Source organism: Branchiostoma lanceolatum, chromosome 7, assembly GCF_035083965.1.
Source record: "Branchiostoma lanceolatum isolate klBraLanc5 chromosome 7, klBraLanc5.hap2, whole genome shotgun sequence".
NCBI classification, from domain to species: domain Eukaryota; kingdom Metazoa; phylum Chordata; class Leptocardii; order Amphioxiformes; family Branchiostomatidae; genus Branchiostoma; species Branchiostoma lanceolatum.
The window spans coordinates 1,630,485-1,645,847 of NC_089728.1; the positions used below are offsets into that span (position 1 = coordinate 1,630,485).

Genomic DNA, 15,363 nt, shown 5'->3' on the forward strand with positions numbered 1-15,363 from the left:
AAACACATTTACTATTCTTTATCTACATTTGCAACTTTTCTTAAGGGGTTTCTATCTTAAGAAACTTTCATCCGATTAGAACAACGTTGTGTATCAAGGAGCCGATACAATGAACACGGATAACTAAGTCGTTTTATTCACATCCTGTGATATATTCTTACCACGTAGTAACGCCCTTCGTCATCGGTGCATCCGCACTGCTCTTGCGGTACGCAGTCCAGCCCACTGAGCACGAAGCCTTCAGCGCACTCACAGCCTTCTACACAGCCGCGGGAACAGCTGTCCGGGGCGTCTGGGGTCGTGCAGGTCGCGGGACAGGCGCTCGTGCATGAAGAGTACGCGCTGTTTTCTGGACACTCCAAAGCTGTCGAAAAGAAACAATGTGTTATATGGTCTGCTCTGGCAATGCTTTATCCATCATTGTCCAAATAATTGCTACAGATGAAAAGTGAATTTACACCACACTTTTGTGTTAAACCTAAAATAACTTTATTTAAAAGATATAACGGACCGACTATTGGTATAAAACATAGTATGGATGTATGTACCCAGGGCCTTTCTGAAAAGAAGTGCCTAGTCGCTCACTAGAGCTACCTATGTCAAAGAAAACAGAAATTAATGGACAAGATAAACGAAAGGGACAGATAATGCAGCTTACGACATCGGTCTGCCGTTCTCCAAGCAAATGCGTCCACGCCGGCCTCCCGAGAGGCGTCCGCATACGCCTCCAGGTTCTCGCACAGCCCCTCGACGTCTCCGTCCCGTGCGCACATGTCGAACACGCAGTCGTTAAAGGCGCCCGAAGGATCCACCTGGCCATGTCCAGCCGCGAACGGACCGCCGGCATCTTTGAGAAGCCCGCACTTGTCCGCCGCCGACACCTCGACGTTCAGGCTGTCGTCACATTCGGGCTGAGCAGCATCAGCCGTCGGGCCGATATCGCCTCCTGGACACCTGAGGGGAATCATGATTCACAGTTTATTGCAAATATCATGCCCGCAGGCTAATTGCAAGCACACACAACACATGGGATAATGAAAAATACAATGATATCAAGGGCTACATCCAATATTATGTTACATGCTAAAATGTACATAGTGCTTGTTTTGCTGGGTTGAGGCAGTGGAAGACGAATTTACTCACTTCTTTTATAATTTGTAGGTTCTTTGATTTTAATAGAAGAGTTATTTTCTCATGGTCAGGAATAGTGGGAAAGTAAGAGCGTATCGGACACGTTGGTAAATGATTGGTTTCTTATATCCTCATAAAGTAAACACTCACAGATGAAATTCCTTTCGTCCTCCACTGCATTTGAGGAGCAATAGTTACAAATCCCCTCCGACACAGGTAGCTTCATATATCGCCCTTTTATCGTAAACAGTATGCGATTACAATCACGCCGTCTGTATGTACATTGGTTTTGAGAATGTATTTTAGCCAATGGTTATCAAACGCCATGAATTATACACTCTGATAACTAAGTGGACTAAGAGTAAGTGAACCAAGGTTTAAGGTTATGAGGTTACCAAAACACCCCCCCTTCAATTACAATATTGTCGTCGACCTGGACATGATAAATACACATTGATATATCGATTTTCTAGAACACATACGTTGACATATCTGTGAGGTGGCTGTTCCCGAACTCTGTCCAGTTCGGGGCGGTGGTCCCGTCTGCCTTGATGAAGTCGTCTCCCGGGTTGTCGTTGTAGTTACCGCACAGTCCGCACATCCTGTCCTTGTAGCTATCTGGAACCGCCACCTGTAGCAGCGGTTTGAAACACGTCAGTATTTTCACGTCAGATACCTACTAGATATACCGGGACCATGGAAGAGGAACATGTTGTTTTTGCTCCGTTTTGTCCCCTTCTTCCGTTACAAACAAGTAAGGTCATTCACCCGGACCAGTCGTCTGTCACCATGGCTACTGATAATGTAGCAGACACCCTGTGGTGTTCGATTACAATATCAATATCAATATCAATATCAAAGTTTATTGCACAACAACTGTAACGGGTACAATGTATGGCAAGTTCGTAGGTAGTACAAAATATCAGGACTTATAAGTCTTTGCTTATTAACAATGCTAATGAATTCTACAAAAGTTAAGTCTACACACTACGGTATCCAATAAGAGTAATACAGAATACATATATGACATTACGAACTGGGTCAATTCAGAAGCGTATAATGCAAATGAGCGGTCTGGACGTAGACAGGCGGAGTTTATTGACTCTCGGCTAGGTGCTAATTACTATGCTAATCCCCACAGCACACACTGCCAGCCCTGAGCTACACCTCCCATTATCTTCAACAAATCTTCCTTTAACATGTATAAGTCGAATTTAGACTATTTAAGTCTTTCCCCAACTGAGCTAGACATACCGTTATGTTTGAAACACACGTCCGCTATAATCCATTCTTGAGCTAGACCTACCGTTATAATTGTGGTATTCAGTCTCCCTATAAGTTGAGTCAAGTTCCTCAACAGGGCTCACTAAATCCATTCTTGAGCTAAACCTACCGTTATGTTTGAAACACACGACCGCTGATTGTGGTATTCAGTCTCCCTATAAGTTGAGTTTCCTCAACAGGGCTCACTAAATCCATTCTTGAGCTAAACCTACCGTTATGTTTCAAACACACGACCGCTAATTGTGGTATTCAGTCTCCCTATAAGTTGAGTTTCCTCAACAGGGCTCACTAAATCCATTCTTGAGCTAAACCTATAGCTACCGTTACGTTTGAAACACACGTCCGCTAATTGTAGTATTCAGTCTCCCTATAAGTTGAGTTTCCTCAACAGGGCTCACTAAATCCATTCTTGAGCTAAACCTACCGTTATGTTTGAAACACACGACCGCTAATTGTGGTATTCAGTCTCCCTATAAGTTGAGTTTCCTCAACAGGGCTCACTAAATCCATTCTTGAGCTAGACCTACCGTTATAATTGTGGTATTCAGTCTCCCTATAAGTTGAGTCAAGTTCCTCAACAGGGCTCACTAAATCCATTCTTGAGCTAAATCTACCGTTATGTTTCAAACACACGACCGCTAATTGTGGTATTCAGTCTCCCTATAAGTTGAGTTTCCTCAACAGGGCTCACTAAATCCATTCTTGAGCTAGACCTACCGTTATAATTGTGGTATTCAGTCTCCCTATAAGTTGAGTTTCCTCAACAGGGCTCACTAAATCCATTCTTGAGCTAAACCTACCGTTATGTTTCAAACACACGACCACTAATTGTGGTATTCAGTCTCCCTATAAGTTGAGTTTCCTCAACAGGGCTCACTAAATCCATTCTTGAGCTAAACCTACCGTTATGTTTCAAACACACGACCGCTAATTGTGGTATTCAGTCTCCCTATAAGTTGAGTTTCCTCAACAGGGCTCACTAAATCCATTCTTGAGCTAGACCTACCGTTATAATTGTGGTATTCAGTCTCCCTATAAGTTGAGTTTCCTCAACAGGGCTCACTAAATCCATTCTTGAGCTAAACCTACCGTTATGTTTCAAACACACGACCGCTAATTGTGGTATTCAGTCTCCCTATAAGTTGAGTTTCCTCAACAGGGCTCACTAAATCCATTCTTGAGCTAAACCTATAGCTACCGTTACGTTTGAAACACACGTCCGCTAATTGTAGTATTCAGTCTCCCTATAAGTTGAGTTTCCTCAACAGGGCTCACTAAATCCATTCTTGAGCTAAACCTACCGTTATGTTTGAAACACACGACCGCTAATTGTGGTATTCAGTCTCCCTATAAGTTGAGTTTCCTCAACACGGCTCACTAAATCCATTCTTGAGCTAGACCTACCGTTATAATTGTGGTATTCAGTCTCCCTATAAGTTGAGTCAAGTTCCTCAACAGGGCTCACTAAATCCATTCTTGAGCTAAATCTACCGTTATGTTTCAAACACACGACCGCTAATTGTGGTATTCAGTCTCCCTATAAGTTGAGTTTCCTCAACAGGGCTCACTAAATCCATTCTTGAGCTAAACCTACCGTTATGTTTGAAACACACGACCGCTAATTGTGGTGTTCAGTCTCCCTATAAGATGAGTTCAGACTATGAAAGTCTTTCCCCAACAGGGCTCACTGAGGCCGACCCTGAGCCAGTCCTAGCTACAACTTTGGCAACACAAATACCATGGTTGACGTAAGATAGAAAGAAACCATGACAAAGTAGAAAGCCCGACAAAAACGCCTAAAAACACGTCAAAAACCTGCCGGACCCACTCCTCTGCTTGGAGAGTAGTTGATTCCTGCCATGGGGCTAGGACGATCCGCGTGTGTGGCCAACACCGCTTCCCACGCTAAAGTGACCACTCTGAGACAGATGACCCGTGATATCTACGTCACAGGAAAGGACGTCACAGGAAAGGAGAGAGCTGATTGGCTCCACTATTGAAGCGAAATTCCGTCACCGAACTGTGAAGGAAGACCATTGTTTAACTCTCTAATGAACGCATGTGAATACAGGAGACCGCTTTACTAATCTTCAAGCATCCACTGTTCCCAAATCAGCCAGCTAGAGAAGCTCCAGTCAACCAGAGAACCTCCTGGATTGTAGCACACTTCGTAATGATTAATTCAAGGATACAAAGCATTGGTATTTGGTGTCTTTGGTCTAGAGTCAAGCTACCACACGGTTATTTGCTAGCGCCAAGGTGCCAATAGCACTCCGCACAGCGGGGGAGCCGCAGAAACTGCGGTTTTCCATAATACGCTTCTGAATTGGCTCAGTTCGTAATGAAGTATATTACATGATACAAGGGAAACATCAATTGCTTGCGTCAGAGATTAATCGATTTCTCTTGAGAAAACAGGCAGATATGTATTGGCCTATGTACAAGGAAATTGCGTCAGGACATGACATAAGTAAATTGAACGTTTCTGAGCTTGTCTTAGATAGTAAAGTTATATTTGAATTGCGGGTGATAACATTCATAAGTGTCTGTCTTTCTTCATTGTACGTGGGACATGTTAACAGAAAGTGGAATTCATCTTCAACAATATGTTTGCAGGTAGGACAACGTCTCTGAGTGGCTGGTACATTATGATGACGACCTTTCTCTATTTCTAAACAGTGTGCGCTAATTCGCAGTTTGGTTATGTTCGCAACAAATGATCTATTTTGGATTGAGGAAAGATACTTCTCAAATATAAAGTCAGTTTTGAATTTAGAATAGGATTGTAGCTTGCTGTAACTTCTAATCTCTTGCCTCCAGCCAGAAACAAACGTGTCTTTCAGGCGTTCTTTGAACACGTTACCAAAATGCTTGGCGTCAACTGTTGGGTTTAGCCAAACATTTTGGAAGCCGTGTCGGCATAATATATCTCGCACATGAACGGCCCAGTCCTGCTCCTGTTCTACAGCAATATGATAAGCTTTTTTAACTATTCTGTCATTAGGAAGGTTTTGTATTCTAATCCAATATTTGATAAGTTGTGTCTGGGCTTCTATATACAGTGGAAATGTGCCGAGTTCACCCCTTACGGCGGCATTAACGGAACTTCTGGGAACTTGAAGTAGCGTTTTACAGTAATTGAGGAGAACATACTCTAGATCGGACACTTCATACGATGATTTGGGATGATTCAACGATATATTTTGGTTAGCTAGTAGTTTTGATTGGTACAAAATGTTTAATTTATCATTATATTTCTTAAAGCGAACTAAAACAGGACGAGACGACGACACATCGCATTTCTTTCCAATACGTGCAACCTTTAGGAGAGGCACATTTGTGCCCAATATCGGCGAAAATATATCATATATTGTTTCTCTAATGTTTTCAGCGGGACTTTCCTGTACACCGTTAAGAATCAAATCCCTACATTGAATGTTTGGCCCCAGTATTTCAGCGCAGTAAAGTAAGATAGGTTTAACTAAACTATTGAACAGATCGAGAGCAAGAGAAATGGATGGATTGTAGTTTGATGCTAGCAAAGATTTGAGTTTAAAGGAAGCACGTAGAGCTTTTAAACGCAATTGCTTAGTAGCACGTGCGAATGAACCCGTAGGGGTTATATCTACCCCTAAGTATGTATAAAACTGTGCGATGTTAATTATATGCCCCTGTGATTGGAAGGTGGATCGTTTATTTGTACCTGTTCTTCCATTTTTTGAAAAGATCATTACTTTAGTTTTATCTTTGTTAATTGATAATTTCCAGAGGGAGCAGAATTCATCAAGATTTTTCAAACATTCTTTTAGACCTGCTTCTGATTTAGACAATAGTACAAGGTCGTCCGCCCAGAGAAGACTGTTTATATGAGTGTCTTCTAGGGCAATAGGATCACATAAAGATGGGGAGAAAATGTTTGGCAGATCGTTAATATAAAGATTAAACAGAAGCGGGCTTAGATTGCATCCTTGGCGCACACCACAGGTCGATTTAAAGAAATCTGATAGTCCAATCGGCGTTTTGACACAATATTCTAGATTAGAGTAGATAGATTTTATGGTTCTGAAGAAATCACCTCCTATACCAGAAGCTAAGATTTTATAGAATAGCCCATCTCTCCAGACAGAGTCAAAGGCTTTCTTAAAGTCTACGAAGCAGGCATACAATTTACCACCGGGTTCAGATATCTGTTTGTCAATTAATGTTTTAAGTACGAATATGTTGTCACTGGTACGGAAGTTTTTACGGAAGCCAGACTGGAAAGGGGATAATAAGTTGTTATCTTCGAGGAAGTGCTGTAAACGTCTGCTTAATATGAACGTGAATAGTTTCCCAACACAGCTGGATATAGCTATTCCTCTATAATTAGACGGGTTTGACGTACTACCACTCTTATAGATAGGGACTAATATGCTTTGACCCCATTGACTTGGAAAATTACCGGAATGAAGAACAATGTTGAAGAGTTTTTTAAGTGGTGTAATGAGTTTTGCATCTCCATATTTCAGCATTTCGTTTATGATAGAGTCTGTACCACACGCTTTGCTTCCTTTTAGATTACGTAAACCCTCAAGGATTTCGTCTTCCGTTATTTCTAAATCAAGTGGGCTTGGTGCTAACTTTTCAAGGCTGCTAATTATGTTGTTTGTGTGCTTCGTGTTGTCTTTGTCTACCGTTTGGCAGAGGTCAGGCCTTTTTTGCGCAATGTATTGGTGGAATTTTTTATCAGACTCACTAGTTCCAGCTAAGTTATTGAGACTTTCAAAATGATTTCTCCAGTCTTCGGGGCTGATGTTACTATCTACTTCGTCTTTAACGTCACTGTCCTGCCTATGTAATTTCAATTCCCTCCAGAATTTTTGAGGCTCGACTTTACTAAGTTTACTAAGATTTTTCCATTGCTTTTCTTTGAATAGTCTTTTTGTGGTCTTAACTTTCTTCTTGTATAATTTGAGGTTGCAGAAATATGATTGTCGAATGTCAAGTTTCCATGGGCATTTGGAGAATTGGGTGGCTAATTGGTTAACTTTACGTCTAAGAGAAGCGCATGAAGAGTTGAACCATGGCTTACTAATTCTTTTCTTTCTCTTATGATTCTTGTGTACGATCTTTTTAAGGGACGTATCTGCTACACGAGTAATTATTGCTGCAAATTCATTTACAGCATGATCCACATTGTCGAAGGGCTTATCTAAGAAAATTTGTAAGTCATTTACTATCAAAGGTGTTCGGAGCGCTTCTGTGAATTTAGCTTGCGAGTCCTCGCCCCAGATGTATTTCGTTGGTAACGGGTGAGTCGGAGCTTTTATTTGTTGCACGTAAGGCGAGTAATTTGTCGAAATCGAACAAGTTAATAGGCAATGGTCAGAAAATACAGAGAGGTCGCTAACGTTCAGATATTGGACTTTTTGTAGGAATTCATAATTGACGATAAAGTAGTCCACCAAACTTGACCCATTATATTTGTGGCATGTCAATTTTCCAGAAAAATCACCAGGTATGCGGCCGTTTAAAATGACAAGGTTAGCTGCCGAGCACGTTTCTATTAGTTGATTACCGTATCTGTTTGTTCCCTTATCACAGCTTGCCCTATGTTTTATATCTTCTCTAAGATCTATAAAGTTTTGGTTTAAACAGTCATCCTCTATAAACGTTTCCTGTAGTGATGCTGTCCTAGCGTTTAAGTCTCCTAGGATTAAGATGCTGCCTTGACTGGAGAATCGACAAATATCTTCTTGTAGAATATCAAACATCGCGTTATTTTTCATTTGGAGAGATGTTGAGTTTTCTGGAGATAGGTAAACACATCCTACGAACAAGTCCTTTTCAAGGCCAAAGAAAGTTTTATCTAACCTACACCATAACAAATCTGAATGTCTAGTGGGAAGTTTTGTTACGCCCTTCGAGAATTTGTTACGAAACATAAAGACTTGTAGTAGAGACATTTACTGTGCAAGATGTTACTGTAATTACAACAGGAAGACGAGCAGTCTATCCCTGGTGGTCAAGAGACACCAGACATCTGTTACTGATTACTTGGTAATAAAGGGGATGGACATCTGTCCATCTACATCAGTTCTCACAGGCAAGCACTGAGTGAAGACGTCAATCCTTGCTCTCCTAGCTAGTGCCTTTATCTACTCAACACTGGTGGCATAGCGGTGGTTGCCGTTTTCGAACGGCCGAACCCGCCTCGACGCAAGCCTTGGCCAGCTACCATGCCGCCCGAGTCGCCCGGTAGCGATCGAGACCAGCGGCTACTAAAGCAAGCTCCGTACCCGTCCGTGCTGCGATGATATGCCTGCCATCGTGCCACGTCGACAGCCAGCAGCCCCGACTCACCACGCTACCACGCCGTCCGTTTGGCCAGCCTGCCGCCGTACTACACAGACCCAGCTCGCCCGACGTGTCTCCATGCCGCCATCTAACCAAGCCAGTCTGCCAGCCGACCCTGTCTGCCAGGTGCCCGGGGCCAGGCGTCCGGACTCCCTGCTCGCCGTCGCTGAGGCCAGAGCACGCCGCCGATGTCCTGATGCCACCCGCCACCGACCACGTGCGCAAGACCCCGTGAGCGCTGTCCTGCCGACCACGCTGCCGTCTTCCTGACCCACCATACCGACTTGATCGCGACCCAGCCCGACTACCCCTACGACGGAACCCGTCGCTGCCCATCCTTCATAACCAGCGTGACCTTCTACCGTGAAAACTAGCCGAACTGTGAAAAAGTACTTCTCCGCGTATCCTGCCTGACCACTGAACTTTGTGCAACATCTCGAACTTTTGTGGTTTACTTGTAGCCAGGTACCATTATTGCACGATGTCTTGTATTCTTGTATGTTCGTGAGCCTACGGGTGACGGACCCGCCAGGTGGACTATTCGTAAGCCTACGGGAAACGGATCCACCTGGTGGACGCTATATTGTATTGTTTTGTATTGAGACCGCATGATGCCTTCCCTAGATAGAACTGATTTGCCTACGGGACGGTCTCTATGCTAGATGTGACATGATTGCGAGTTGATATTTGCCGACCACCCTAAGCTGGGTAATGTCGGATACTGCGTTGACCATGCTGCGGTAACGTAGAACTTGCTCGTACTTGACTGCTATGTCAGTAGCGAAGCCTGTTTTTGCTTGTTTATGTTTGTTGTTTTATGTTCGTGCTTTGAAGTACCCAGACGCCTCTGTCTCTATCATCGCAGCAGCAGTCCGTCTGTTAGGCTTTGTTACTTTTGTAATCATCCGGAAGAAGTCAATTGCTTATCACACCCGTGCCCGTTTATGGCCTTGCAATGTTTATCTTGCCATCTCTGTTTGTATTATTGTATTCTGACCTCTCCGTTTTCAACTGTCATACTTAGCTCGTGCCTTCTGCCGATTACGAGTAATTTTAAAGAAGTGGGGACCACTTCTAAGTGTACGGGGGAGTATTGTAGTAGAGACATTTACTGTGCAAGATGTTACTGTAATTACAACAGGAAGACGAGCAGTCTATCCCTGGTGGTCAAGAGACACCAGACATCTGTTACTGATTACTTGGTAATAAAGGGGATGGACATCTGTCCATCTACATCAGTTCTCACAGGCAAGCACTGAGTGAAGACGTCAATCCTTGCTCTCCTAGCTAGTGCCTTTACCTACTCAACAGACTACTCCGCCAGAGTTTCTTCTACACGATTTTTTAACATTTCTATCACTTCTACAAAAACTAAATGATTCTATTCTAAAGTTGTCCCCTGGCCTGAGCCAAGTTTCTTGCATAGCTACAAAATCTAAATTATTAAAATAAGAAATAAAATCCTCATCTTGGCTTTTTCGCCTGAGGCCGCCCTGAATGTTCCATGAACCAAATTTCAGGGCCACCTTTTGAATTGACATTCTGAGATGAGAAAAATCGAATGAGCGCCGGTAAATAGGAAGAGCGTGGTTGCATTGTGTACAGAGTGAATATAGGAACAACTTATTTTAACTTGATATGAATGGAAAATCTAGTACTTCATACATTATGCCGAAATAAAATGGAACTATGAACTACAACAAAGGAGTATATGACAATTAAAACCTAAAGTTAAACTTATCCTATCAGTAAGTAAGTAAAATAATGAATCGTTACCTGAGTAATCTCTCGTTATTTTCATCTACCGATTGTCTCCTTCCAATGTCCGTTTAATCATTTAGAAAGTCTCTCATAATGTTCATCAGGGTTTCTATTGCGTGGCGCTTGTCTTTCCGCATCAGCCCGGGCCGTTCGTTCCAGTGCTGAGGAGCTGGAGGCGCTGGGTTCCACGGGAACGGCGGCTGATTCTGCTGGGGGAGGTGTCTCGGAGCGGAGTACCGGTCGGGATGTGTGTACATCATGGTGTTCCCCCTCGATCTATTCCTTGGTGGTCTTGTTTGTTGTCCGCCGGGGTTCGTGTGTTGTCTGCTGCCGGTCGTGTTTGTGATAGACTGCTGGTGGTGGCGCAGTGTGCGCTTCACGTCGGCCACCAGCAGTCTAACACCAGCGTCTGGGGTGATATGGATCCCGTCGGCTTTGTACAGCGATCGATCCTCTGCTAACAGCCTATGTCTGATGTAGAAGATTTTGTCATCTTCCAGACATAACTTCTCGACGGTGTTGTTGTAGGAAGCAATGTTCTTGTTAAGTGTGGATTCCATGTGTCGTCCTCTTGGTAGGACTTGGGATATAGCTATGGTTGCATTTGGAAAAGATGATTTTGCATTGTTGATTAGTCTGCGCGTATCGTCTACACAAATGTTCACACTGTCTGTTTGGAGCTTTGTGTTGTCCATGTCATTTGAAGCGACATGAAAGATAACTAGTTCTGTCGTGGTGTCAGGGGATGAGTTGACGTTTTCAGAAGCTTTCCTTAATGTGCTGGACTTGACGATGGCTGAACTTTTGTGATTGAACATTCTGTTTGTGTCAACGTCATTCCAAAGAGAGTCGGCAAAGATTCTGATTTGTCTCTTCTCCGTCCGGGCTGGTGTGCGGGGGGCTGCCGGGGCCTGGAGACGGGGGGCTGCCGGGGCCTGGAGACCGGGGGCTGCCGGGGCCTGGAGACGGGGGGCTGCCGGGGCCTGGAGACCGGGGGCTGCCGGGGCCTGGAGACCGGGGGCTGCCGGGGCCTGGAGACCGGGGGCTGCCGGGGCCTGGGGACCGGGGGTTGCCGGGGCCTGGAGCCGGGGGGCTGCCGGGGCCTGGAGACTTGGGGTTGCCGGGGCCTGTGTGCAATGGTCAGCCGGAACTTGTGTTGGAAGGACTGTCAGGTCCTGTGTACGGGGGACTGCTGGTACCCGTGTGTCGGGGGCTGCCAAGGCCTTTCTGCCCGGGGCTGCCGGGGCCCGTGTACCAGGGGCTACAGGGCCCTTAGGCGCCTGAGTGCTCGGGGCTGTCGAAGCTTGAGTACCGGTGTCTAACGCTGTTGGTGTTTGAGTGCCGCCAGGAGCTGTGGATAACTGGGTGCCGATATTTCCGGGATTTTCATGGTTGTTTACGATCTCCGAATATAAGCGTTGAAGTCTACGCTCGTCACTCCGAGGAACACATTCGCATTTGGAGGAAAGTCTGTCAGACAGGTCTTTAGTGAATTCACGCTGATGTTGAAGTTCGTTCTTCAAATCCTCAATTTGTTTGGCCTGTTTCTCAATCTTCTTTGTCTTATTTTGAACGTTAGCTTGCAGATCGGCGACTTGCTTCCCTTGTTTATCCATCGCTACTTTGTTGTTGAAAACTAGTGTTTTCAGTTCATTTAATTCGTCTACTAGAGTAGTGTATAAAACCTCGCTATTAGCATCAGAGTTCTTCGCCTGGGGGGATGAGTTGTCGTTTAGTAGAGCGCGCCGCGGCGATCGGTTTGTTTGTTGGGACTTATCTTCTCTACTTTTACTAGTAGTTTACATGATGTAGCAAGTGGTAGGACAGAGCTGAAAGTCTTCTCAGCATATATAAGAATGTGTTTGAGTAAGAATGCATAGAGCTAGTCTGCTAGGTTTGCTAGGCTAGACCATGTAATGGTAGATATTGTGTATTTTCTTGCATACGAATGTCACCCGTCTAGTTTACTTTGGCTTTGTACAATAACGGTGTATGATAGAAGCGAGTCGGATTTACGCTTACCTTGACCCTGTGTCGTCCGTCGTAGAAAACCTCCACGCACAGTTCCGTCAGCAGCACCCGGACATACCTGCCGCTCAGGTGAACCTCGATGTTGCCACCTGCTACAGAGATTGGGAGCGAGGCAGCCTTTCCGTTCACCTTTGAGAAATATTTAAAAAAAAGCGCATATGTTTAGTTGTTTGCAGAAAGAACACAGAAGAAACATTTGCGTCAGCGCGTCTTAGATTTCGGTCTCGGTTTAGACATTTCGCATTTCAAGTGATGCACATATGTTGACCAGGTTCAGCACGTGATTATTGCAATCTATGAATCGTCCTCAACTCTTTTTTTAAGGAGTCATACCGAGTGTTTCACCGGCCATACCATTACAAATTTCTATCGGGCGAGCAAAAAAAATCGCCCCTCACCGTTACTTTCTTTCGCTGAAGAATTCCGATCTCAAAGCCGTATGCTTTCACGTACACTTCACGCACAACTGCAACCGGCCTGACGGTTAGGGGTACGTTTTTGGTTTCCACAGTAAAGACGCTGTTGTCTCCGCAGTCCTTGGCGAAGGTGTATTTGCAATAACCCTGGAAGTGGTGACGCCTTCCGTCAAACGTCGTGTAGTGCGGGTCCCCAGATGCGCTGCAAACTCCTTTGTCTGCTGAGCACTCTCCAGCTGTGAAAAACGACGTTGTACAACCATACCGCTAGTCTCACTCAATGAACTAGAAACTGTGCTACAACATGCAAACATATCTTAGTGATGTCGAAAAGTATTGGCCTATTCAATAAGAAGAAGATCAAGTCAAAGTATTCAATGCTTTGCTTTGTTTCATCTCATGGCTTTACTGTAGAGGTTTGGTGATAGATGATTTGAATGCTTTATTGCTGTTTGTGTCTGTCATGAGGTACTTACCAGGACGTGCTTCATTCTCACAGATCACCCCAAGCGTCTCCCTGTCACAGGGATAATCCCTCCACTGATCGGACCAACCGGGATTATCGCCATCGGTCTGGTGGATGCGAACACAGTCGGCGTCTCGACCCGGCTCGTCGTTGGGCTCACCGTCTGCCCAGTCGTCGAAGTTTCCGTCAGACAGTAGTTCCCCATCTATCCACCTGGCTCTTCTTGTTTGGCTGAAGAAAAAACCTGCATTTTCAAATTTCAGCCCAATCCAGACGGGTTGGCTGCTGTCCGCGCTGTTCCGCAGTCGCACAATGAAGTCGTTGGTCGCTCGGTCTTTTGAGAGAGCTGGCTGGGCGTTTAATTCTGTACATTTGGCTTCCGCTTCTGCGTATGTGAAAGTACCGGATGCGACTTTATAGCATTTGGAACCGTGGTGGCTCCAGCCAGGATTGCAGCCTGCGGGGAGGACAGAAAAAAAGTAGGTCAAGGAGCGAAGCGGAAAATCGATGAGCTATAGTATGTATTTCGTAGCATAAGTTCTCATTATGGTCTTTACCAGAATAGAATAAACATGCGCGGAATAACACGCTACTGCAGACTTGTTACTTAAACTGTCACTGTTACTGTCATTCCTTTTCTTTGCCGAGTCTTGTATGAGTCAAACTGAGACTTCCCGTGCACAAGTGTGGCGTCTTTGGTTGGCTGATTAAAATATCTATCGCCTTTTATCTATGTCTAGCGGGGGTCGGGGAAACATGGCGTGAAGATCTGGATAACGAATAAAGATTGGTTGGACGACCGATCCTAGATCGTACGGTAAAACATCTGTACGACTTCGGCAGTGACTAGTATCTACCCTACGGCAGAAACAACATAAACATGTTACCTGTAACTGAACTGCTCGATCTTCCAGAGTTCTCTCCCGATTCCTTGCTGCTGGACTCTCCCGATTCCTTGCTGCTGGACTCTCCCGATTCCTTGCTGCTGGACTCTTCCGATTCCTTGCTGCTGGACTCTCCCGATTCCTTGCTGCTAGACTCTCCCGATTCCTTGCTGCTGGACTCTTCTCCCGATTCCTTGCTGCTGGACTCTTCTCCCGATTCCTTGCTGCTGGAATCTTCTCCCGATTCCTTAATGCTGGACTCTTCTCCCGATTCCTTGCTGCTGGACTCTTCTCCCGATTCCTTGCTGCTGGACTCTTCTCCCGATTCTTTGCTGCTGGACTCTTCTCCCGATTCCTTGCTGCTGGACTCTTCTCCCGATTCCTTGCTGCTGGACTCTTCTCCCGATTCCTTGCTGCTGGACTCTTCTCCCGATTCCTTGCTGCTGGACTCTTCTCCCGATTCCTGGCTGTCGGACTTTTCTCCTGATCCAGCACTGCCGGTGTCCTCTCCCGATCCAGCACTGCCGGAGCCCTCTCCCGATCCAGCACTGCCGGAGCCCTCTCCCGATCCAGCACTGCCGGTGTCCTCTCCCGATCCAGCACTGCTGGAGTCCTCATCTGAACCTGCAATGATTTGGAGTTAACTGAGTAACTGTACACTTCATGGCATTTCTATGGACATTGCGGCAAAAGCGAGCGTAGACTATAGCAACGGACGTGCCGACTGATAAGTATCTAATACCAGCTCAGAAAAGGACAAGGAATAGTCATGCTTTCAAGAACCAGACCTAGGATTGATTGTGTTCAAAATTCGTATTTCCTAGAACAATTATAGAGTGCAGCTCATTGCCACCAAGTACCGTAGAGACATCCTCATTAGATAGCTTTAAACAATGTGTGTAGTTAGATATGCGAAGGTTAGACAGGACAGGTCGTTTCGTATGGTATACATGTACTAGTAAACAGCTGCTGCCGCGCCGCTTGCCTGCGAAGCTGGTGTGTTACACCGAAGGGCGGTTATACCTGCTATACAGATACAGAAGCTGGTGTACAT

General features: G+C 45.1%; 1 protein-coding gene across 1 annotated transcript in view; it reads right to left on the reverse strand.

Annotated features, from left to right (window-relative positions):
- LOC136438314 (IgGFc-binding protein-like) overlaps positions 1-15,363 on the reverse strand; it is a 35,730-nt gene extending 20,367 nt beyond the window's left edge. Inside the window, exons 1-8 of the mRNA XM_066433075.1 lie at positions 15,333-15,363; positions 14,313-14,933; positions 13,436-13,882; positions 12,942-13,195; positions 12,535-12,672; positions 1,614-1,762; positions 659-954; positions 162-364 (exon numbers count right to left, since the gene is read on the reverse strand). Of these exons, the coding sequence (XP_066289172.1) occupies positions 162-364; positions 659-954; positions 1,614-1,762; positions 12,535-12,672; positions 12,942-13,195; positions 13,436-13,882; positions 14,313-14,933; positions 15,333-15,363 (2,139 nt within the window). The remainder of the gene's footprint in view (positions 1-161; positions 365-658; positions 955-1,613; positions 1,763-12,534; positions 12,673-12,941; positions 13,196-13,435; positions 13,883-14,312; positions 14,934-15,332) is intronic.